At 36.9% G+C, this 25,971-nt stretch overlaps 1 protein-coding gene across 1 annotated transcript in view; it reads right to left on the reverse strand.

Annotated features, from left to right (window-relative positions):
- LOC107729798 (E3 ubiquitin-protein ligase UBR5-like) overlaps positions 1 to 25,971 on the reverse strand; it is a 56,698-nt gene that overhangs the window by 8,006 nt on the left and 22,721 nt on the right. Inside the window, 31 exon segments of the mRNA XM_016540500.1 lie at positions 1,049 to 1,137; positions 1,901 to 1,988; positions 2,300 to 2,645; positions 2,728 to 2,848; positions 2,930 to 3,144; positions 3,480 to 3,593; positions 3,705 to 3,877; positions 4,050 to 4,123; positions 5,009 to 5,242; positions 6,612 to 6,823; positions 6,902 to 7,170; positions 8,412 to 8,669; positions 10,209 to 10,340; positions 11,238 to 11,349; positions 11,441 to 11,564; positions 12,614 to 12,853; positions 13,606 to 13,766; positions 13,948 to 14,077; positions 14,173 to 14,299; positions 16,502 to 16,620; positions 16,749 to 16,895; positions 18,742 to 18,888; positions 19,223 to 19,345; positions 19,429 to 19,552; positions 20,523 to 20,618; positions 20,705 to 20,856; positions 21,956 to 22,082; positions 23,826 to 23,889; positions 23,928 to 24,074; positions 24,863 to 25,060; positions 25,376 to 25,530. Of these exon segments, the coding sequence (XP_016395986.1) occupies positions 1,049 to 1,137; positions 1,901 to 1,988; positions 2,300 to 2,645; positions 2,728 to 2,848; positions 2,930 to 3,144; positions 3,480 to 3,593; positions 3,705 to 3,877; positions 4,050 to 4,123; positions 5,009 to 5,242; positions 6,612 to 6,823; positions 6,902 to 7,170; positions 8,412 to 8,669; positions 10,209 to 10,340; positions 11,238 to 11,349; positions 11,441 to 11,564; positions 12,614 to 12,853; positions 13,606 to 13,766; positions 13,948 to 14,077; positions 14,173 to 14,299; positions 16,502 to 16,620; positions 16,749 to 16,895; positions 18,742 to 18,888; positions 19,223 to 19,345; positions 19,429 to 19,552; positions 20,523 to 20,618; positions 20,705 to 20,856; positions 21,956 to 22,082; positions 23,826 to 23,889; positions 23,928 to 24,074; positions 24,863 to 25,060; positions 25,376 to 25,530 (4,818 nt within the window).

The raw sequence follows: 25,971 nt of genomic DNA on the forward strand, positions 1-25,971 counted from the left end.
CGTCTGCCGTTGCTAAGCGACCGTGACCTGCGCTCTCCAAGACGACGCGCAAGTTTCAACAAAAGATAAACGGATTTCCAGCACTGAAAATCGCTTGCAGTAGCTCTGCTACTAAATGTATTTAAAATGTGTATCTCTGTATAGCTGTCGTGTCCGGTGTAGACACCGTGTCTGTGTGTGAGCAAAGAAAACGATCAGTATAAATATAACGATCAGTAGCCTAAACATCGCACATCCTGCAATGTGACTATCACGGATGCGCACATCGCGATATCGATGCTGAAACGATATATCGTGATATATTTATAGTTAACTACTATAAATACATAAAAAATTTAATTACATAACTGCATATGTAATTTATATTTAATTATTAAATATATTTTAAATACTATAAATCACAGTAAATAATTAGGTTCATAATTTATGTCATTTATTTGTATGATATTATAGTATACAGTAGTCAACATTTGAAGTGGATCAAAACCTTTCTTCAAAGTTGTCCTAAAACCTAAAACCAAAATGTGTTCTTGTCTTAGGACAACTTTGATGAACTTTTTTGATCCACTTCAAATGTTGACTACTGTATATTTAATAATATTTTAGTATTTAATCATTTAAAATTGTAACGCATTTAATAGCATTTAATAATTATGTTATTTTAATTATACTATTTAATAATGATAAAATATTACAATGGTAAATATTTACATTAACTACAATTTACAATACTACAATTACATAAATTAAATTACAAAATTACATATGTAATTAATATTTAATTATTAAATATATATTAAATACTATAAATCACAGTAAATAATTAGGTTAATAATTTATTTGTTATCATATTATAGTATATAGTTCTGTTATTGTAGGGTGTTTTTTCGAATAGGAGGGCAGTGTGCCCTGTGATTTTTACCCAGCCAAGAGGCTCAAGATTGAATTGGCAGGTTACATTTCTCTACACAGCACATGCAAACTTAAGTGGTCCCAAATCTTGTATGAAAGAGTGTGTAAATCCTCCCCATCCTTCTTTAAAAAGCACATTGACTGAAGAGGCCATCATCGCTGGGGTTCCCTTCTGATGCAGGTCTGAACGGCCGTGTGTCGATCGACAGCTGTCTCCTCGAGTCCCTGCAAAAAATGTGTGGTATGACAAAAGTAAGGCTTCATTAATTATTACATATAAATACAATAATTCATTTTAAATAATGGCATTTTCAAAAATGTATGATATTGCTTACATTTATTTTGCCAGAAAATACATGAATATATTATGAAAGATTCTTTTATTTTAAATAATTATTAAATAATGGCATTTTCAAAAATTTATGATATTGCTTAAATTTATTTTGCCAGAAAATACATGAATATATCATGATAGATGATCTTTAAAAAAAAAAAAAAAAAGAAAATTAAAATACAAAAAAAAAAAATAATTTTAAAAAATTTATTATAATACTAATAATAATAATAATTTTAAATCAAGGTATTTTTAAAAATGTCCCCCCCAAAAAATTATATTGCTGAAATTTAATTTGACAGAAAATACATGAATATATCATGAAAGATGATCTTTAAAAAAAAAAATAGAATAATCATAATAATAATAATAAATAATAATTTTAAATCATGGTATTTTTAAAAACTTCCAAAAAAAATTAATATTGCTGAAATACATTTTGCCAGAAAATACATGAATATATCATGAAAGATGATCTTTTTAAATAATTAAATAGTTTTTAAATAGTAGTATTTTTTTTTAAATCCCACAAAAATTAATATTACTTCAATTTATTTCACCAGAAAATACATCAATATATCATGAAAGATTATCTTTAGTTTTAAATAATTATTAAATAATTGTAAACAATGGTATATATTCAAAAAAAGTCACCGATCACGGTCTCGTCTGGATGCAGCTCTCAGTCCTCCGCTCCTCCTCTCACGCTCACGGTCTCGGTTCCTCAGCCGCTGCATAAGATCTGCAAACACAGACAACATGAACATCACTTTCAGACAAAAATTATCCTGGAAAATAAAAAAATGTAAAACAATTTAGGAAATTAAAAAAAGGTACTGAAGATGAAAAACATCAAATTATGCTTTAAAAAAAAAACTCCAATAAAAATGTGACCCTGGAGCACAAAACCTTAAGTCGCTGGGGTATATTTGTAGCAATAGCCAACAATACATTGTATGGGTCAAAATTATATTAAAAAATTGACCCTTATGACTGGTTTTGTGGTCACATATGGCAATAAGGGCTTAAAAAAAGGATCCATAGGATACATACTGCTAGCCTGCATTCCCTTGCTAACACTCTGTACACAGTCCAGATTGGGCAGCTTGTCGTTGGAGAGGAAGGCCTGTGCGATAGCCGTGTAAAAGCTCCGTGCCACTCCGCTGCCCTCTCCAGGTTCATCCTTGAAAGTCACTTTCACGCGGTGCACCGCCATAGGTGTAGTGGTGCAGCGGCGGCCGAAGTGAGCGTTGATCTGGCGCATGGTCTGCTGGATGAGCTGCTCTCGGTCGCGGTCCACCTCCAGGGCCAGATCACGTGACTGCAGGTTCCTCAGCTTCTCCATCTCACGCCGGAACTTGGACTCCTTCACCTCGAAACCTCCCAGTTCAGTCAGGATCTGCAACGTTCAGAGTAGAGGTTTATCACTGAAAATAAAATGCTTACTCTCAAAACAAAGCGCAGAAATGAGCTGTACTCACAGATCCCGGTTCTGCTCCCACGTCCTCCATGAAGACTCGGCCGAACAGCTCCAGAGAAAGCCTCCAGCGGCCCAGCAGCATGTCGTGAGAGATCACCATCCCCATAAAGCTGCAGTGTGGACTGGAGGGAAACGAACAAGAAACGTCACTAACGGAGTCACTCACTGAGTCCCTTACTGAATCCATGAATGTGCTGACTTACATAAATGTGGGAAGCGGCGGGCCGTCGCTCTCTGTCAAACCAATCTCTGCGAGCAGGCTGCTCTTTAACTGGGCCGCCAGATCGTGAGGCGAAGGGCCTGGTTTGGACGCATCCATATCCTCCGCAGCCGGCTGCTCCTCGCCACCCCTCTGCCGAGACTCCATACTCATCACGTTCTTCATGTTCGCCGAATACGACATCTTTGTGGGTAGAATCTGGGATGAGAATTATCCGTAATAAAATATTGTAAAAATAGTTTTACTGCTCACTGTTGTTGAGAACTGCCCAAAGAAGCATTTCTGACTGCACTGAGAAACTAACATCAGTTTTGCCAAAAAAGGTTTTTATATTGTGTGTTTTATGTAATGTTTACATAAAGACTTATTTAAAAAATAAAAAAAATAAATAAATAAATAAAATGTAAGTACATTTTTATTTAAAATAAAACTACACATAAAAATAAAATAAAATATTGAAAAAACAATGGCAATAAAAAGTAAAAACAAACAAAACCAATAAATCAAAATAAAACAGAAATTACAATGTTTACCTGCAAGCAATTCATGTCCACAGTCAGATCTGTGAGGCCTTTACTGGCCATGTACGAAGATGAATACAGACCCTGACTTGGTCTTCCAAACAAGTCCTCCTTTCTGGCATTGGGCTGTGAGATGAAGAGGAAAAACAGCAGTGTTAAAGACTCAGCCATCTGGAATGACATCACAAACCACCTCTAATGGAGGCCATGACAGCGCAGGTAAAGGGCATCTCTGACCTGCAGGAGATGCGGCTGGTCAGCCAGAGGAATGGCCTCAGCAAGGGGCACTTCGAAAGGGTTGGGAGGGATGCATCCCAGGAAGGTCATGGAGTCAGAGCGGCGGAAAAACGGATGGTGCTGTCCGGTCTCAGCAGGGACCGACTCCTCGTCCTTGTCCTGCAGGGTGGAGCCTGTGGAGTCCAGAGTAACAAAGCAGTTTGATTGGACAGCAGGAAAGCAGCTCCAGAAACACCAGACACCAGAGCCATGCTGCTATTTGAATCTGCGAGGTCCACTTTGGCTCATGAGGTTTGTGCATAGCATTAATGGAAACAACGCTTAAAGCATTCGTGCTGAACTCACTCTGATTGGTGTCCTCGTCGTTCTCGTGCTCAGAGTCCTCATTGTCCAGGCCGAGCTCCAGCAGCTCACGATTCCTGAAACGGGATAAGAAAAGTATTTAGAAATCTCACAACAATCAAACAAACAGATCTGGGCAAAAAGTGTATGAAAAAAGTATGTTTTTTAATTTTAGTTTAAGTAAAAAATTTTGTAAATTTGTTGTGTGCTTGTCATTTTTAGTTTTTTTTTAGAATTAGTTTAAATTAAACTAAATGTTCTTTTTATTATTGACTTTTTTTTTTATTGACTTTTTTTTTTTTTAAGTAACGAAAATATATTTTTTAATGTTTTATAACTTATAAAAACCCTGCAATATGTTATATATTGATGACTTTGCCAGCAACAAACTTAATCAACAAGAAGAAATGGGCATTCATAAATCACCGTTTTAGTGTTGAAAAGTTGTGCAAACTTTCAGGAAGCAGCAATGCTAAAATATTTGTAAAAAAGTATAAGAAAATTGTTAGATTTTCAGAAGTAAATTTCACTAGTCCAAGTTGACCAACGCAAACAATAGTTCACCATTTTAAACCAGTTCAAAGAAAGGGGAAAAAAAAGCCTTAACTAAAGCCTTTCATTAATTAAAATAGTTGAAATAAAATTAAATATAAATGAAAAACTTGAAAATGAAAAAAAAAATTTTGCCTTGGCAACTAACTGAAAAGTAGTAAGATTAATATGAAATAAGAAACAGCAAATATTTTTTTGAAAACGAATAAAAATGACAAGCACAAAATTAAATAAATGTTAAATTAAAAGACAATTTAAAATATTTATAAATACTATAATAGTACATAATACTAAATGTCTGTCACTGTCAAATATCAACAAAAAGCTAAAAACAAATCTCTATAAAATATCATCATCCACACTAAACACTACTAAAGTCATGTTTTGAAGTGCTAATATGGGTCGTTTACCTCTTCCTGTCAATCTGAGTGGTGTCGAGTGTCGTCTGCAGATTCATGGCTTTAATCCAGTAGATGAGGGCCTGGAAGACGTACGCCACGTGTTTGAGCGAACACACGTCCAGTACAGGCAGAACGTCTGAATGCTCGTCGTTATGAGAACGCATTAGAGACAGAGCGTAGTTCAGGAAGTCTCCTCGAGCCGACATCATCCCCTGACGAGCCGTCAAAAGTGTAGCGGCGCGCCTGGAACACAGAGGATGACATTATAATACGACAATAGAGTGCTGCAGGAATGATGTGTTTTTGTAGGACAAAACCCGGAAACGAGTTAGCATTTTAGCACGTCCGACTTCATCATACTGAAGTCAATGGGCTTTTTGAATGGGTGTTTGGTTAAATGCCTGAAATAACATCTGAAAACAAGCTCAAGATATTTCACATTTTATTCTACAATATAAAATACTCCACATAATAAATAAATAAAAAACACTAAATACGATTTAAAAAGTAAATTAATTAATTCAAAAAAAGAATAAAAATAAACTAAAACAAAAATAAAAACTGAATTAAACAAACAAACAAACAAACATAAAAATTAAAAAGAAAAGAAAAAGAAAAAAATTTAAACCAAATAAAACTAAAATAAATATAAAACTAAAATCACAACTAAAACAAAGACAAAAAAAAAAACTAAAAAATAAAAATTAAAAAAGTATAATAAGAAAAAACTGAAATTAAATAAAACTAAGTAAACAAATAAAAAACAAATAAAATTAAAACTAAACAAAAAAGAAAACTGCGATTGTTAACAAGTGGCTAAATGGCACTACAGAGGTTGTCAGGGACATTAAATGTCACCATCATCACACCAAACAGATAAACTAGGGCTGTCAAAAAAAATTCGAATTTCGAATATTTGCCGAATTTAAAATAAAAGTCCACATTCGAATGCAAAAACGTTGCATTCGGGAGAAAAAAAAAAGCCCTTTAAACAGAATGCATATTTCGCTCATTTTCTAGAGGGACATCTATCAGCGTTGCACTCGCGTCTCGCACAAAAGAGCCGCATGTTTAGAAAGCCATGTAAAATTAATGCAAGTTCAACTTTGAAAAAACATATCTCGAGACTTTATGGCGGGGTTTTTTTCCCATCCCACTGCAACTCGTGTTTTTAAATGAAAAATGTACTCTGTGTGATTGGCTTTCGGCCCTTTGTATTAAACTCTTCAATAGTATTTTTTTCCATACTATGGCAGTCAATGGCTACCGTCAACTGTTTGGTTACCAACATTCTCATACAGGTTTGGAACAACTTAAGGGTGAGTAAATTTTATAAAACAGATAGTTCCGGTCCTGGATTCTGATTGGTTGAGCCGCATTCGAAGCTGTTGCAAATTACTCTACAAACATACACCTTTGTTTACTTCTGTCTGTTGCTTGGCAACCACTTTGTTGGAACCACAACTGTTTCTGAGGAACTACATTGTTTGGTGGAAGAATACTGTTTTTATTTATATCATTACACTTTATTTGCTCTGCTTTATTCTGCAACCAGCATAACAAAAAATGTTTCTGAAGACCTTTTGCACCTTTAACTGCCCAAAGGTCTTACCTTCGACCTTCAAGGGTGCGGAGACTGGCTTCCTCTCGAGCAGTCATGCGCTCCCTGCGGCCTGCGTGCTGTGAAGCGTGCAGCGGGTGACTGGGGTGACCAGGATCCCCGGCTGATGACAGAGCGGAGCCGTATCGCAGCTGCGCTTCAGTGGAATCCATGATGGACACCATCCAGTTCCAGGTGGGGATCAACTTTTCCTCCACAAAGTTCTGCAAAATGACATTATCCTGTTATATTTTGCCTTTATTACAGTCCGATTTTGTTCGGGTAAAGGCCGAGCGACTCACCTGCAGATTAACCGCGTCCTGATAGGTGAGTTTGACTGCAGCGGGGTACTGCGAGTAGACCAGGTGGTTGTATTTGGGTATGAGGCTCATGAGGTCGGAGATCTGCCGGATGACGATGCTGTAGGCTCGAGCCAGGCTGCTGGCGGATGTCAGGTAGCTGCTGGAGTTACTGGCCTCCAGGGCTGCTGCGGCGGCTGCTGCGCTCGTGCTGATGGCGCTGCTCCGTCGCAGGTTTGAAGGATCGATGTAGATGAGGCCCGTGGAGCTCGCTAAAGGAGACATTAGAATTATTGCTACTAATATTAAATTCCTTATATTTTCCAGAATATAACTTGTTTTTTTTATCATCTGAAACGTGCTGGGAATTATGGCGCACTCAAGTCCTAGTGGGAAGTTTTTACACATTAGATGCATTCAAGTCACTTTGGTTGGAGCAAGATTGCAATGACAATGGGGAAAAAAAAAAGAAAGAAAGAAATATCAGTGTCATTGTTGTCAATGTTAACTAAAACTAACCAAAACTAACTTTTCTTAAAATATAAAAATGAATAAATAAATAAAAGATGACAATTTTCATTTTTGGGTGAACTAACCCTTTAAATTTAAGATGAAGTACTGAAATTACAAAAACTAAAAAAAAAAAATTATTAAAATAAAAAAAACAAACTTACTAAAATTAAAAGAAAAACTGAAAATATTCAAATAAAATTAATTCAAAATAATAAATACTTCAATATTACTGTAAAATATCATTAAAAGGATAAAAAAAAGACTTTAATCACTTTGGTTGGAGCCATGTTGGCCGATGTAGTTTTTCTACAAAAAATTCAGTAAGATTTTTTTTAAACTCTACTTTTACAAAATAATATAATATGAATGAATTCACATCAGGTGTGTTTTTGTTTTTTAATTCAATTTACTAAGGTGTTAATATATAAATATATATAATAAAACAGTATATATCTAGCCATAATTGTCATAAATGTAACTTAGCTAGTTTTACTGTAAATAAAAAAATAATTTCATTAAATTCAATAAAATGTACCATCTATACAGACACTGCATCTATTGCATCCAACTTATTCTCTCACTGAAACGGCACCAACTCAAAGTTTCCCATTCATAGCAATGACTTTGTGGTGGCGTTCATGTGCGTTCAACTCAAAAACGATCTTTCTGACATGACTTGAATGCACCATTGTATACTGAATGCAACACGAAGAACACAAAACAAGCGCAAAGCACACATTTGGATTTATGCTGAACAAGGGGCCGTTCACATATCGCGTCTTTTGCACGCTCAAGTTCGTTATTTCAAATGTAGACGCGCGGCAGGCACGCTCATAATGGAAGCGACGCACTAATTTTTTCCAGCACCACATCGAGATAAACATTTCAACTTTTCAGAATGCCGCAAGCGCACCGCGGGTCATGTGACAAGAACCAACCAATCAATTTTCCGTAAAATCCGGTCATCACTTTTCTGGGACAGGTGGTGGGAGATACTAACCAGCAGGTGTGGATGAGCTGGATGGGGCGCCGCCGGCAGAGCGCTGGCTGGGTGTAGTGCGAACGGCCCACTGCATGGACCGCGGCGCCTGGGCCGCACTGTTGGCGTGTGCTGAGCCCGTGGTTCTCTCTAGAGGCTCGTCCAACAGGAAAGTCTCCTGATCCACATCGTCACTCTGACTGCTGCTGCTGTCCGAGTCACTGGAATCATTCGACTGGGAGTCGTCCTCGGAGAAGAAAGCAGGAACGCTGCTGGCACCTGCAGGTAAAAGACAGGGTTACAATTCTTATCAAATGCATGCACTCTTTATTCTGGTCCAAATTTTTATGCCATGGTTTAAAGAGAAAGTGATGTGACATGTAGCCAAGTATGGTGTCCCATACTCTGAATCATTTCACCCATCCAAGTGCACACACACAGCAGTAGTAGTGGGAAGCCATTTTTGCTGCAGCGCCCGGGTCTCACCTCAGTCATGGTATTGAAGGTAGAAGAGAGCACGGGTCATTCACTCCCCCCACCTACAATCCCTGCTGGTACTGAGACTCGAACCCGTGACCTTCGGGTTACAAGTCCGACTTTCTATCCATTAGGCCACGACTGCAGGTTTATACAAGTCCGTCTAACCATTAGGTGAAGGGTTTGCTACTTTTTGCATCATTGTGGCGTCAAAAATGATTACAATCCAGTTGGTTTGAGTGACACAACATTTGCTCAACCAATGGCGTGAGTTTTGGGGGGGGCTACTTGTTTCTTTGGCTTAATGCAGATGAGAGGTGTTAAATTTTTTTTTCCAATTCATTTTTGCAATTCTATTTGATGAAGCTCGAGGTGTAGAAATAAAAAAATTTTGTCCCTCTTTGTTCTTCAATTTTGTTTGATTTTTCTTTTAACTCAGGTACATTTACATTTATTTCAATGTTGATTAATGTACATGGTGCCTTGTTTAAATAAAATATAGGTAAATAAATCAACATAAGTAAATAAATCTAAACTTAGATAGATTAGACCAGAGTTTTCAACAGGGGGGCGCCAGCACCTGTCAAGGGGGGCGCGAGCATCAGTTAATTCAGAGACGTTCCCTTGAGAATTTATGAATATGAGTTAACAAATCTTTAGCCATCCACTAGGGGCAATCTGACTGCCACTGCTAGTCAACAGTTAGAGCAGAGTTGGCTCGAGTATCAGTCACGCTCAGTGTTGCCAAGTCCGCGGTTTTCCCGCGTGCACAAACAGATAGCCTTCTCAGACAGCAGGTGAATACCAATGGCTGTCTTGACAAGTATTGTCTTGTAAGCACAGTCGGTTGTTTTAAGTGAATGTAAACAGTAAAGAAAATATCAAATGTACATCAGTATAACGGATCCGTGCATTTCTTATGTAAATAATGTTAATCAAAAAGAGCAAAAGAAAAATTGTTCGCTGCTTTAATAGCTTTAATGGATATTTGCTTTTATGTTGATGTTAATAAAGTAATTCGGTGTGACTACAGTAATACCAGGGGGGCATGTCCTAAAAGGTTGAAAACCCCTGGATTAGACTATCTACTATTGGCAGAAATTACAGACTAACTAAACAAAGGCACCTGATTTTATAGGAAATAAGAAAAACCGACTGTTCGACCCACTAAATGTAATTCTACAGGTACCACATGGAAAAATTCAAAACAAAATGCGTTTATAGTTCTTATCTGAAGCCATTAGCTTCCTGTATGCTCAGTATGTTATGTGGAGGGCAAAACAAAATAGGAGGGAGCGCCACAATTACAGTAATTGCTGCAATTTTGACAAAGTGAAGCACCTGCTTCAGATCCAGCGGTGGCGGCGGTCACAACGCTCCTGCGGCCACTGGCGTTGTCCTGGTTGCTATGGTTACTCTCGCTGTCACTCTCCGTCTCAGCAGCAGCCAATAAATCCAGCTCCATGTCGCTCCCTGTAAGAAAAAAAGATTAGCGATTGTTTGTGACCTCAGTCTCATTAATCGAAGAAATTGTTGGCTTCTAGACAAAAGCACAAGGAGCAGCACCAGTGTTTCTAACAAATTTGTGTTTTTCCTGTGATACAAAAATACAGGAAATGCACTGCCATGTAGGGCTGGGCAAAATGAGCAATAATATTAAATCACAGTATTTTTTCCATATCATTCTATATTTATCACAATATTCACTTCATACCATTAATAGGAAAGAAATCCATCCCACATGTTTGTTAGACCTCGAGAATCAATTTAAACATAACGTATTTGTTTAGAAGCGAACACCACTGAAATCAGTTTTATTTTTTTCCTCAAATTCTGTGCTTCCCTTTTATTTTTTCTGGTTTCCACGTATGTGTTTTTTTTTGTGTGTGTGTGTGTGTGTTTTTTTATTACAAAAATTTATCTTAAAAAATTATGTCTAATTTAATGTGTTCATAAAATTTCAACAATTTAATCGATCTTTTAAAATATAATCCAATAAAAATAGAAGTACAACAAATAATTTTTTGGGGTTAAATAAGCTGCTAACACAACAGAACCTGAACATCATATAAATTAAAACATGAATAAAAATATCTCTGTTGTATGATATTTCTCAAACTATTTTTTTTTAATGTGAGGACTACATTTTACTATTAAAAAGTATTATTTCGGTCACATTTTCTTCGAGTTAAATCAAACTTTTATTTTGGTTGTTTATTGTGAAGACCTTTAATTGTACCAGATAAATGTTGATTTATCACTCAACCCTACTGGCATTAATTAAAAGCGTAATTAAAACCTTATCAGATAAAATGGTGATTTCCGAGTCAAATTTGCTGTGAAGAGTGATTTAAGTGTTCATGTGTTCACCGTCTTCATCGTGCTCATCATGCTGCCCTTCGGCCTCTGCGTTCTCCTCCCCCTGCTCCTCCTGGTCGTCATGGTGATCCTCCTCACCTGCAACACCTTCCACCACCTCTACCTGAACAGGTGAACAGCCAGGAGCATTTAGAGAGAGCTTCAGGCAAACAAACTAACTCTAAAACAAGTGATAGAATAATATAGCATTGCACCTCTTCTACATCAGCAGAAACTATATCATCCTGCTCTTCGTCGCGGCCGCGGGCCGTCTGGGACTGGCTGCTGCGGCGGGGCTGAGGGTTCCTGATGATGTACGAAGAGGCCGACTGACTGGAGCTGAGGCACAAGACAACACCAGCATTAATGACAACTTCAATAAGATCCAGTTGAATACTCCGCAATAGCTTCAGTGCAAACTTAAGCTACACCAGCGGTTTTCAGTCAGGTGGCCTCAGAAATATATATGAGATATGATGACTTAAACAAAAAAAAGATTTAAAAAAAAAAAAAACTATAAAATATGCTCAATAAGCTAAAAGTGTGATTTCGAGACCTGAAAAAAGTCATGCAAATAATTATACATTTCTCTAGTTACACAAAGTTAAAAAATATTTTATAGGGTAGAAAAAGCTTTGTAGTTTCAATTGTGGTGGGCAAAATATAATGCAATGCAATATGATGATTGAGAGATGAACAAATAGCCTAAATGTTACTCATAAGCCTGTCGTATCATATTTAACACTCAGTTTAATATGATGCATGGATAAATACAGTACATTTTTCTAGTTTTTTAATAACTGCTAGCTATTTTTCTAGTTTTTTTTTTCTTAAATTTTTTTTTAAATAGAAAAAGCTCTGTAGTTTTTATTGAGGGGAGAAAAAAAACAATGCAACGCAATACAGAGATGTACAAATAAATGTTACTCAAAAGCCTGGTGTATCATTCAATACATTTAAAAATGATGTGTGGATAATCTTAGACATTAAAAAAAAAAAATCTAGTTACGCCAAACTTTAAAATATTTTCATCAGGTCATTTTTTTTTTTTTTACATCCTTATCTTTAATTCTTATTTTCAGTCGTTTGTGGTTTACGGGATATGTAAATTTACTGGTTAAAAAGAGCAGAAGCCCTGAAGAAGATTCTGCTCTCGAAATTTCTGTAATTCTGAAGTATGATTATTTTAGTAGCAAATTTTAACCCACAGACACTCTTAGTTTCTGTAAATTACAAAAAGCTTTGAAATCAAGCTTTGTCATTGTAGCAGAAGTACCACAGGATTAGTCTACAAGAGGGGAGTCAAAGTTGAAAACCACTGAGATGCACTAATTTCTGGGCTGCAGGAAGCTGCGGGTGAATTTTTGGTCAACTGAAGCATCGCTCACCTGCTGGACTGATCCGGGGAGGGTCGTGGCGGCAGGGGCTCCACAGAGAAGAGCTCCTCGCTGCCCTGTACGGCGTCGATGCTGGTACTGGCCAGAGTGAAGGGCGCTGTAGGGCGAGCGATGCCCATCCGCACCGGCACAATCAGAGACTCGGCCACATTGCAGAGCTCTTCCACCGAATACGGCAACAGAGCCTGGAAAACACGCCTGCACTTCCCGATGGGCTGCGGGATGAAGTTGCTGAAGGAAATACAAAAGAGAGAGAATGTGAGCAGTGTGAAAAATAAATATTCTTAACCCTGTAAAGCCTAACATGAAATAATGCTCAGAAAAATCTTATTTTTTAAAATGGAACCGTTTAGTGAACCTTTAGACACTAAACAAAAAACTAAAAATATTTGCAAGTGCATTTTTTGAGTATCATATTTGATACATCAGGCTTTTATTGGCTCATATAGCCTGATATAGTGAGAATATGGAGGAAAAGACAACTAAATTTTATTCAAAGGCCCAAACTGAGCAGAAATATGCAATTTGTTGCAGATGCTGATATTTATATGGCCAAGAAGTAAGATGAAATTCTGATGCTTGTAATGTAAATCAATGAGATCTTTATAACAGTATAGAAGATACTTACATAAAATGATATAAATATCAGTCATCACTCTGTATCTCCAATAATATGTAGTAAGTAAGATGAGATTTAAATGCTTGCATACAATGCAATACAATGATGATTGAGAGATGAAGAAATAAACGTTACAAAAGGCATGTAGTGGGTTGTGTGCAACGGGTTTTGATCATGTTGATCATTTAGAGGTCTTAGAAATCTGTGTTTCAAATATGATACAAGTAGGCTTTAAAGGAATGTGAACAATTACCATACTAACTTTGATTTTTTTTTGTTGCACAAAGCAGTTTATATTTTGTTGATAAAGTAAACATATTACAAAGTGTGACAGTATAAGCGAAGTTCAGTAAATAAGTCATACTTTTTCTTCTTGGAAGACGCCATCTCCACACTGAGGATGACAAACACTCGGGCCACGGAGCGCAGGAACCTGCGTGTGACGTTGATGGCCTCCTCCCTGCGGCCGGGAGTGTATTTATTCTGCAGCTCCTTCACCAGGGTCCCCAAAAGAGTGTCAATAAACTGGAGAACAACAAGAGCAAGAGGAGACAGTTAGCAAACTGCTGCTATTCTGAAAATAATGTAGATACACCCTGCATTCAAACTAATCAAGGTTAGCTGGAACTCATTAGGGCACAAGAAACATGCAAAATAATTAAATATTCATGGCTGTAAAAGCACAACTGCAGTTTCTTGGACTCACAGTGATGTCTGGTGCACACTTGACGATGAGGCAGTGTGTGAAACAGTCCAGTCTGATGGTACCGCTCTGCTGGTTCAGGTACATCTGCTCTTCTGGTAAAAGGTGAGCGATTTTGCTGCTGGCACTTAGTCTGGAACGATACAAAACGTTGTGTCAGCAAAAATGTCTTGAAAGCTGAATAAGTACCATGAAATTCGCCTGGTTGGTGTTTAATGATGTACTTACGGGTCTTTGTTTTCATGAGAACCGAACATTATCATGGACTTCAGCGCGTTCCAGTCCTGCAACACGCGCTCTAGAGCCAGCTGCGCGAAGCGAGGAGGCTCCAGGTCATGATCCGGCATATCAGAGTCTGAGAGAAAGACAGACACACATTAAAGAACACAGAACAAACCAATGTTCTCCACACATACACTAACGAATCATGCACAATAAAATCATGAACATTAAGAAATGAAATACTTGTCTTCAAGATATTTCTCCACTTCTGATGCTTTGTAGCAAAGGTTAAAAGCAGACTTACGAAACATTCTTAAGAATAAAAACTAGAGTTTGACAGATGTATCGGAACTATCGGCTAAAATGCTGGAACTATCGGCTAAAATCCATGCCGATAGTTTATCAGGGTTGTGTCTGTTGCTGGAGCGGCTGAGAAGGTCCGCTGTCATTATACAGTACGAGAGCGGCCTCTAGGGGCGGAAATCACTGACAGCACGTGCTGTTTGTTTTGACACGTGACACTGCATGCTGCACAGAGCAGGGGGCTCTTTCATAAAACAAGTTTACCAAATAAGCCAGGTTTATTTTAGTTAGTATGACTTATTGTCAGTTGATTTGGTTCAAAATAAGTCAGACTACCTGAAATAAGCCTGGCTTATTTGGTAAACTTGTTTTATGAAACAGGCCCCTGGACACTTAAGAGGCACAGGTCTAAAACAGACAACGAAACGGTGTATACAGTAGGGCTGTGCGATTTGGGGGAAAATATCAAATTGCGATTTTTTTTGACAGATATTGCGATTTGATTTGCGATTTTAAATTTGCAAAGTCAAGCTTCAGCTCAATATTGTCAATAATTTGCAGCACAGTATGGGTATCATTACCCTGCTGAAAAAAACAATAGAAACCATCACAGAAATTCGCGATTCGATTTCGATTAATCGCACAGCCCTAGTATACAGTACACTAAAGTGCATGTTTTCATATTATTACTAAGCAATTAATTTGTTGACTAGATGCTGCATTAGTTTGCTATCAAGGCTGAGAGGATGCGAACATTAGCAGCATTTCAAGCGGTTAAAACAAAACACACACAAGTCTGACCCAAATGTTTAATGTCACGATTGTTACCATCTATTTGCATTAGTTTATATCCAGCTAGTCACATTAACGCATTTCTTATCCAGCGAAGTTGCAGATCTAAAGCTGAGACGTGAGAAAGCAAAATGATATGTTCATTCAGCTGACAGAAATCCTGCCGCGCCACGGAGCGCCATTCACACAGTTTTCATTAAATTACATTATATGTCCTAAATCGTTGTTAATGTACATAGTGACTTCACCCTGGGCTGGAAGATTGTGTATTGTGCATTTTTCTGTATGCTTCATATAGAGAGCTACATAGAGCGAAAAAAATAATAATAAAAAAAGAGCAAAACAGAAAGAGAAAGCTTTCTCTTTTGCGCTTTTTTTTTTTTTTTTACACCAAATTTCAAACTCATATGCTGTTTTTTTTTTTTTATCATTCTTGAAGTGAACTTTTGCCCATTTCGTGATAAAATAAACAGTTTTAGACAACTGCTTGAACTAAATACGACGTGTCTGGTGCAGGGCTCCAGACTGCGACCAAATAGTCGCATTTTGCGACCATTTTTCCTGCTGGTGCAACTAATTTTTTTATAGGTCGCACTGGTGCGACTGCAAAATTTTAATATAATTATATTTTAAATCAATGCACAGGCGATTTCGTTAATGGCACATCCAGTCAGTCTCAGTTTTCGCTTAACAAAACCGCGCTACTCATTTGAACTGTGCAGCGCCTGGTTTATACTCGCCGCGTCAGCACGAGTGCGAAGGTGCGCGCAGCACAAATGACGCGAATATTGAGGAAACGATGGATGGTTTTCAAGCCAAAGTAAAGTAAAAGACCGCTTCTTAAACCAGAGAAAGTGAAAATGTTGGTACTCATGGCAAAAAAACATGCAAGCACTGTCACCGACAGCAAGTTTAGTTTTACTTTTCTTTTTGTTTTCATTTTGAAAAGCTTGTTATCTTTGCTGTTTGTGTGCACAAGTACTCTGAAGTGAGACAATGATCGATAATGTCAGCAATAATCATTCATAATGATTATTAAGCATGATGCTTTTTGCTGAATTTGAAATTCAGTAACAATACAAAAACAAGTCAAATAGGGACCAAAATAAAAACCCAAAGCCTATAATTTTTTTTTTGAGAAACTGCACTTAAAATAAATTCCAAGAAGATTTTAAGAATGTTTCAAAGAAAAGATTTTCACAAATCCAGACCCAGATCACTTCCCTACTCAAAGACACACCTTCAGCGCTGGCTGCCTTCCGGTTCCTGTCCTCCCGTATGCGAGGTGGTCGATACTGGCAATGCTCCACGCTCTGCCTTGCAACAGTCTGCACCAGGAACAGCAAGATGTGCTCTCCCCTGCCAGACACAAACAAACGGCGCTCAGGACACAGAACACTGGCCGGACGTTGTCCTGATGACCCCGTAAAACGGTCTGGCAACAGAAAGTTGGAGCAGGACTTAAAGGACTCATTCCTTGAACATACCTGCTGTTAGGAGTGGTAACTAGATTAGTGGTGGTCAGCAGCCTGTAGAGCAGATCCAAACGAGCTGCTTTCTGGCCCGCGATGAGGGTCTTGCATTTACACTTCTCCCAGCAGTCACAGTATGCGGTGGGAGACGTTCTCTTCAGTCTGGAGAAGAAACAAGAGAGATTACTGTTTTACAACCTTGTGAACTATCTTGCTGCCTTCTAGGGATTACAGCAACTGAAACGTAAGCCCATAAGTAATAGCTCTGGAAAACTTTTGATTGGCAGCAACTTATTAGATTTCAGAAAGTTCAGTGCCAACACGTTGCTAGGCTAAAAGCACAATACTCAATATAAGCAATACAAGTATAAAAATACATGCAGTCCACAGTCTAGCAGTAAATGTTTCTCTACATACTTTTTGAAAAGTACAGCTTTCAGTAATAAATCAACATTTAGCTTGCATCACCTGTAGGGATGTAACGATTCACCGCGAGCCGGATGAAAATCGATGCAAATATGTGACGATTCAAATCGGTTGAGGTGTTCAACGAATCGCGATACATTTGGGAGAGTGAGTTTATATGAATGTATCTCTGAGGGGAACTGACTGTCTTTAGAAAAGTTTAGATGGTATTTTCTTTTCATCACGTCTCTGTATAATGCATATTAAAGCAGCGTTCATAAGCGCTCCGCTGCTTTGTTTACAGTCAAAGAAATGCTGTATCTGCTGTTCCATAAGCGCCACCTGCTGTCAGAGAGTGAATCTGCGTCTTATTCAGCCCGTCTGCTGTTTCGGTTTCCTGCAGATGTTTTATGTAGTATAGTTTTACAAAACTAAAGTCAGAGCATTCCGTTTTTGTTTTAAAATTTCAAATAATACAATCTAATTTAGATTTTAAAAACTGCTCATGCAGCATGTATTCAGCATCTTTGTTTGGTTTGTGATTCAAATGCAGTGGTTGTCTCTAATTTTTAAATGGAAAGCACAGACAAGCCTTTGTTTATGAGGTGAGGTGTTTTTGTCTTATTTGGGGTTTGTTTTAAAATTTCAATTTAGTTTTGTTATTTGACATATTTCTGTTTCACAAAGAAATGTGCAGCATTTTGTCCAAGCAATAATAAAAGGACACCTTTTCATTTATAATTTGTCTTAAATCTAATATCATTTAAAAAACAAAATTTGTGAGAAAATCAAATCATGAAATCAAGTATCGTGAATCGAATCGTGAGTCGAGTGAATTGTTACATCACTAATCGCCTGTCATCTTGATTTTTTTACACAAAGCTTGTTGCAATCAGTGTTATTTTTGTATTATTTATATACTACTATAGTATTTATTACTATTTTAATTAGCTTTGATTTTTATTGTATTTTTTTCATTTATAATTGGTCTTAAATCTAATATCATTTAAAAAACAAAATTTGTGAGAAAATCAAATCATGAAATCAAGTATCGTGAATCGAATCGTGAGTCGAGTGAATTGTTACATCACTAATCGCCTGTCATCTTGATTTTTTTACACAAAGCTTGTTGCAATCAGTGTTATTTTTGTATTATTTATATACTACTATAGTATTTATTAATATTTTAATTAGCTTTGATTTTTATTGTATTTTTTATGCTTTTTTTCAGTTTTAATTTTAACTTTAGTTTTAGTAATTTTGTTCTATGCTTTTTTATTGCATTTTTATTACTTCCTATATCATTTCAGCTTTCATTTTTATTTTTTTCAGTTAATTTTAGTACTTCAACTGATTTTATTTCAGTTATTTGTCAAGACAAGATTTCTGATTTTCGTACAAGTTTTTCATGAAATATTTATATTTTCTTTAAGCTTCATTTCAATTAATAAACTTTTTATAACAGTTTAAGTTACCGTTAACAACAATGTTTGCACTGCATTCAAGGATTTCGTTCTTCCATACAAGGATAAGGACAAGGATACAAGTGGTGATGCAGAAAATTAGGTGTCAAGTTCAAATGATTTTATGGCATCGCACTCACTTGCAGTCGTGACCCTTGTGACAAACTCTGGCGCATTCAGTGCAGCAGCACAGAGACTCCAGCAGGCCGCAAGTTCTGCACTCAAAGATGTCCTGAAAACATACAACTTCAGTTAATCACACAGTGCCACTCTATAAAATCATTCAGCTCAAGTACTAAAATAACTAAAGAAAAAAAAAACATTAAAAAAAAAAAACAATTACTAAACCCAAAATAAATAAACACTTATATAGACATTAAACAAAACTAACAAAAAAGACAAAAAAACAACAAAATTAAAATAAAATAAACATAAAAAAAAAAAAGTATTGTAATTTCTCATTTTCGTTTAGTTTAACTTGAAGTACTAAAATAAAAAAAATATATATAGACAAAAAAAAAAGGGCAAAAAGTGACAAACTAACTAAAATAAAAACAGAAAATATAAAAATAAAATCTAAACAAAAACTATAATGGTACATTATTAATACTAAAATAACACAGTTAAACTGCAGCCATGTACTCACCTTTGGCTATTTTCTGTGCTGCTTCTAAAACAGTAATGGCTGCTGGGTAAGCTCTCCCACTCACCGCCAACATGAATGGAGTCATCCCACGAGCATCCCTATCAAACAACAGCAAAACAAACACTCAAAGAGCGCTAACGGGAAATCGGCTATCATTCAGAGCTGCAGGAGGGTGACGTACTTGGCAGAGAGCAGCTCTCTCAAGTGAGGTCGCAGGACGACGCTGTCACACATTAGCTTCAGTATCAGGTGTGCGTTTGCCTTCCGGTCTTTAGATTCCACTACTGATGGTTCAGATGAAGGTCCTTCAGAAGACAGAGGAAATACTGAAAACATGCTACAAGAGTGTTTAATAAATGACAGCACAAAGCAGCAGTTCTCAACTGGAGAGACTGTGACCCAAAAAGGTTGCAGGTATATTCTGATTCAGGGTTATTGTTAACTGAAACAACTAAAACAATTTTAAAAAATATATATTAATTTGTTACTTTAAATAAAATAAACATTCATTGAAATAAAACATAAATTATTTTAAAAAGAGCAAACTTATTTTACTTTGTTTTGCCAAGGCAACATTTCTCATTTCCATTTAGCTTGAACTAAAATAACTGAAAAAAAAATTGATTAATAAATACTACATAGACATATTTAAATAATAATAATAATATAATAATAATTATAAATACGAATAATTATAAATAAATACATTTAAATAATAATTTAAAAGACAAAAAAACAACAAAATTACTAAAACTTTACAATTAAAGTTAGCTCAGAAAAAAATAAAAAATAAATACTATATGTAATACTGTAATATATGTGTAATACTGCTTTAAATTGTTGTTGTTTTTCCCCCAACATATTTTTTTTTTTAAATTTTTTAATTTAATTGCAATTTTGTTTTTCTGAGCAAAAAAATAAATGTCATACCTTTTCCCCTGATTTACAGAAGAGACCCACTAAAATGTCATTCAGTGTAACAATCTTGTCAGTCATATTTACAACAAAATCAATTTATGACATATTAAAAGACTAATTACTTTCACCCCAAATACTAATTAGTCGTAATTTTACATTGGGAAGGGGGCAAAACCTTTTTCACACCACTGTATATATATATAAAAAAAAAAAATCTAATAATACTAATCAATCATACTAAAATAACACTGCTCTGATTGGGTCACCATTGACGTACAAAGCAAAATCTGGGTCCTGGAGCAAAACCAGTTGAGAACCACTGGTGTAGAAAGTCCTTTGGGAGGCCGGTTCACGTACCTGGGATGGTGGAAGTGCTGGGACCCTGGCTGGTGCCTGTGGAGGCAGTGGTAAGGGAGCCCACTGCAGGGGCCAAGATGAAATCAATGTCCCCGTCTAGCAGAGAAGATGGTTTTGTAAGACATCAGGCTAATCGCATGCATGCAATACATCTGTTACGACCCAAAAACTGCTGCACTCACCAGGATCCATCGGTGGAGGGTCTGGTACCCAGCTGGGAGGAGCAATAGGGGGTGAAACGGGGTCTTGGTGGTCACTGGAGGAAGGGCCGGATTCGTGCCGGCCCAAACCTGCAGCGCGGAGGGAGCGCCTCATCATCTCTCTCAAGCGCAAGCTACAGAAACGAGAACAACGAAAGTGAAACAACTGTACACTAGGGCTGTCAAAAAAAAATCGAATATCGAATTTAAAATAAAAATCCACATTTAGGTCAAATTTTAGGTGTGCGTTAAAGAGGCAGCCTTATCAGTGGCGCACAAGATACAATGATGACGATGTAAGTGTCATTGCATTTTAATGTTTTTGTCAGCCTATTCAGTTGAAGCCACTAGATGCGGCGCTGCTGCATTGTTAATTAAAAATATTGCGGAAAAAGAGAACATCAATGCCAATTCGAATTTTGATAATACTTAAGTACAAAATTCAAATTTAGTTTCAGCCATTTTGACAGCCCTACTGTACACCAAACAATCTAATACAGAAGTAGAAAAGAGATTTTCATTTTATATTACTCCTGTTGCTCTGAACACCAAAGCCATGGTTTCAATTCCAAAGGAATGCATGAACTGGATCAAAATGTATAACAGAGTTTGAATGCATGGATATAGAACAAACCCATACAATCTCAAAGCAAACCATGCATCTCGGATTCTTTTACTTAATTAAACAGGCTGCGACACACATTTAAGTGCAATTTTAAAATACTCAAGACACGTTTTATTCAATATATACATATGTATTGAAATTGAATTGAATTGCTGATATATCAACACATACGAATTACAGGTCGACTGCTATTGGATTTTGCTGATACGATAATAATGTGTTTAAAGAAAAGCAATTAAAAGACTCTGTCGATAACAGTAAAATCAATACAATGAATGTGTTTAAGAAATGTTATCAGGCTTTCCTTTTTGTGACAGGTGGTCAGAGAGAAGCCACGTTGAATTAAATGCCCGACACACTTAATTGTGTAACCAAAACACCAACAATACCCAGAAAAAAAGATTTTACAAACAAGCCCAAAAAAAGACCGGGACTCTTATTTTGAAATGTCTATGCTTTACTACTTTAAAAAAAATAGTTAATGTGCAATAACTGTTGCAATTTATTTATTTTCATGTGCTACGCCCTCTATTAATCTTTGAAGTTTGTAAAACTGCCAATAGTTTGTTGAAATGGTTTTCCGTATCCCAGTGAATCTGAACACTGACCCCCGGCTGCTGGACGATCCTGTGCGGTTCCCCGAGCTGTTGCTGGACACCACTGAAATGGCATTGGCGATGGCTTCGACAGCGGACAGCCTCTCAGCGAACGTGTTCCTTTCAGACCGCTCTGCTTCTGAAACACAGCGCACGGCACTCAAGTCATCTCAGGCTGGGTTTAGAAAAACATCTAACATCAGCTGCGTTCCAATCAATCCAGTGAGCTGCCTCGCCACATGAGGTCTACACAGGTCATCAATTTTGTTACTTAAAATATATGGCTTTCAGTTTATTTTACTTCAGTTAATTGTTAAATGCTTTTAATAAATAAATGTTTAATGAAATAAAATAAATTTCAGTTAGTTGCCACAGCAACATTTGTATTTTTTGTTGAGTTTAAGTGCTAAACAATTAAAACTGAAATAAACTATAGACATAAAAAAAAAATAATAAATAAAAAAAAAATAATAATAATTTTCAATGAAGACAGAAAACATAAAAATAAAACTAATTCACAATTTTAAAGGGATAGTTCACCCAAAAATGAAAATTCATTTCATTTACTAACCCTCTAGTCATTCCAAACCTGTATGAATTTTTTCAGCTGTTGAACACAAAAGATTTTTTGAAGAATGTTTGTAACCAAACAGTTGACGGTAACCATTGACTTTCAAATTATGGAAAAAATACTATAGAAGTCAATGGCTACTAGGGCTGTGACGGTCGCCGTGACAACCGTGTCTATTGCCACCGGCGGTAGTGCACGTGACGTCACACACTCTATAACAAGCATAATACAAAGTTTTGTATACAAGTGTAATAACAGTAATAACAGTAGTGGAACAGTGAACCGTGTCTACACCAGACGCGACACCGCCGCGTCGCAACAGGTTGAGTCTGTCTAGTGTCTACACAGGACATTTGAACTCTGTGTCAGTACCTCATAAATAGGACGAGGCGGTTTACAGTCGGGGATTTGTCATGTCGTATCGTGCCGCATCCAGTGTAGCATCACTGATTATAATGAGTTTTATAGTATTTTGTCGTGCCGCGCCGCACAGCTCGCGTCCTGTAGACAGGGTGTATTCAACTTTCTTATTTTGGGCTACTTTCTTGTTTAACTGTATTATTTCTTTGATATTTATTTTAGTGTTTTGCAGGCTGCGTATTCACTGACGGAAGTGCTAAAATAAACACGAGCTGACGAGTTAAATCGGGTGTGTTAGATGAGTGAGACAGTGCTGGGCTGCTCCAGGACAGTTTTGAAAACCATTTCAGAGGTTAAACTGAAAAAAGAATCGCTTGCGTTAACGCGCTAATTTTGACACCACTAATTATATATATATATATTATTATTTTATTTTTTTATTTATATCAACACCGCGCCACCGGCGGTAGTTGGTCCATTACCACCGCGGTGGTCAAAATCTGCCACCGTCACAGCCCTAATGGCTACTGTCAAGAAATATTTTCTTTTGTGCTCAGTAAAAGAAAGAAACTCATACAGGTTTGGAACAAGTGGACAGTGAGTATATGATACTTTTCATTTTTGTGAAAATGATTTCTGAAGGATCATGTGACACTGAAGACTGGAGTAATGGCTAATGGAAATTCAGCTTTGTATCACAGAAATAAATTATATTTTAAAGGATATTAAAATAGAAACCATTATTTTTATATTGTAATAACATTTTGCAAGATTACTGTTTTTTTTCTGTATTTTTGATCAAATAAATGCAGCCTTGATGAGCAGAAGAGACTTCTTTAAAAAACATTACGAGTCTGACTGATCCCAAACTTTTGAGCGGTAGTGTATGTGCACCCCTTGTAATAACATCTCAGTGCCACTGAAATAACATTAAAAACATTGTGTTCTTACCTTCCTCCTCCTTGGTTTCCTTGTTGCTGACGGGGAAGCAGACGGAGACACAGGCGTGGAGGATGTTACGGGGAAGCAGACGGAGACGCAGGCGTGGAGGATGTTGCGGTTGCCGTCGCAGCGGTGACCCAGCAGAGCGTCCAGAGCGTGAGGGTTCTGCTCCAGAAGCATGGCCTGCTCCAGACTGATCAGGTACTGCCTGCACGCCTCGTAATCACAGCGCAGCACGTGCTGCATCAGCGTCTGCTTCTGAAACGCAGAGAGCAAACAATACATCAATCAGAAATCAGGGCTCAAGCATTTCACTCACATTTGCGTGTGTGAGCTATAAAATGTTTTTAGTACGTGACAATAATGTAGGTCAATGTAGGTCCTTAAAAAGTGAAAACAATTTTTTTAAATTTAAGATCATACGTGAATATGAATATGCGTATTTATGCCAACAGATGTTGGTGTTTACTTTACAGGTGTTTACTTTATGGTGTTTATATTGTAATATTAGTTGTTAGAGTGCATTTTTCATCTATCATCTGTCTGAATGAGCAGCTGGAAGAATTAAAAAGGCATTTCAAAATAAGAGTCCTGTGCGTATCCAGAAATCAGGGCTCAAGCATTTCACTCACATTTGCGTGTGTGAGCTATAAAATGTTTTTAGTACATGTGACAATAATGTAGGTCAATGTAGGTCCTTAAAAAGTAAAAACTAATTTTTTTTTAATTTAAGATCATACATGAATATGCGTATTTATGCCAACAGATGTTGGTGTTTACTTTACAGGTGTTTACTTTATGGTGTTTATATTGTAATATTAGTTGTCATGTTTAAAAAAAATAATTCTATAATTATTAAATGCATACAGTTTGAAGCAGAAATCTTGTGTACTTTTTGTATACAAATAAATAAAATCTTTTTGCTTGTAAAGGTCTCCTTGTGTTCCTTGAGGACAAACTAAGTGTCAAGCCCTGAAAAATGGAGGTTTTCAGGGATTGGTAGAGCTAACTGAATGTCTAACGTTTAGCAGGTTGGTGTAACATACCTCCACTGCCATGATGATGATGGCCGCTTTCTTTTTGATTGTGGTGTTACTGGGAAGGTTGACGAGCGAATGAACGCCCATGCCTAGGCTAGCAATAGGCGGGAGGTCTAGCCAATCAGGGTCGCGTATTCCACCCATACAGTCTTTAGCCATGGGATAAATGGTGCCGTTACCGTCCCTCAAAATGATGGGGCTCTCCTGAGGACGCAAAGATGAGAAAGATTTAATGTTCAGGGCTTGCTTACTTTCCCCCCAAAGAAATGTTGAAAAACTTTATTAAATTTATCAAATAATGTGTTTTTCCTTATTAAAGGCATACAAGGAGACATTTACAAGCAGAAAGATTTTTACAACATTTTGTTTTCAACAACAAAAAAAGTACAAGATTTAAATACAAACATCAGCTTAAAACTATGTAATAATTATGCAATTACACATTATATATTATAAATAATATATAAAACAGGTGTACAGAGAAACGCATGGAACGCATCAGACTGTGTGATGTCTCACCTGGCCAGCAGTGAAGATGGCCACGTTACGCTCACTCTGGCCCAGAAAGGCCAGATTACTAGTGGGGAAGTGATTCTCCTGCTCGGCTTTGCCGGTGGCCAAGTCAAAGACACAGTACCGTACCCAGCTGCCTGTTTTCAACACAGCATGAACTCCTGCAGGACGAAAGACAACAGAACAGTTAAGCAGATGTACAGGGAAAATTCACAACAAAATGTGAGATAAAAGCAAACAATATTCACCTTTGGAGTCAACATTCACAGCTAAAATTTCAGCTTTTTCTGGGATACAAAGTTTTTTAGGAGTGCGCTGAAAACAGTCTGGAACTTTTGGCGTTCCACCAGTTTTAACAACCTGTTCAACCTGTTCGAGAAATGCCTCTCAGCTAAAAATTCACCCAGATTTGTTTTCATTTTTCACAATATTTATAATATTTATATGTTTTCAAACTGGGGACCGGAAAGAGGTGCTGGGAATCTGTGAAAATTTGAAAAAACTATACAAAATATATATATTTTGAGGTTTTCTCAAATGTAATATAAATTTTTATATATATTGTTTTATACACACACACACACATATATACACACACACAC

Source organism: Sinocyclocheilus rhinocerous, unplaced genomic scaffold (assembly GCF_001515625.1).
Source record: "Sinocyclocheilus rhinocerous isolate Xijiao unplaced genomic scaffold, SAMN03320098_v1.1 scaffold1510, whole genome shotgun sequence".
Classification (NCBI taxonomy): domain Eukaryota; kingdom Metazoa; phylum Chordata; class Actinopteri; order Cypriniformes; family Cyprinidae; genus Sinocyclocheilus; species Sinocyclocheilus rhinocerous.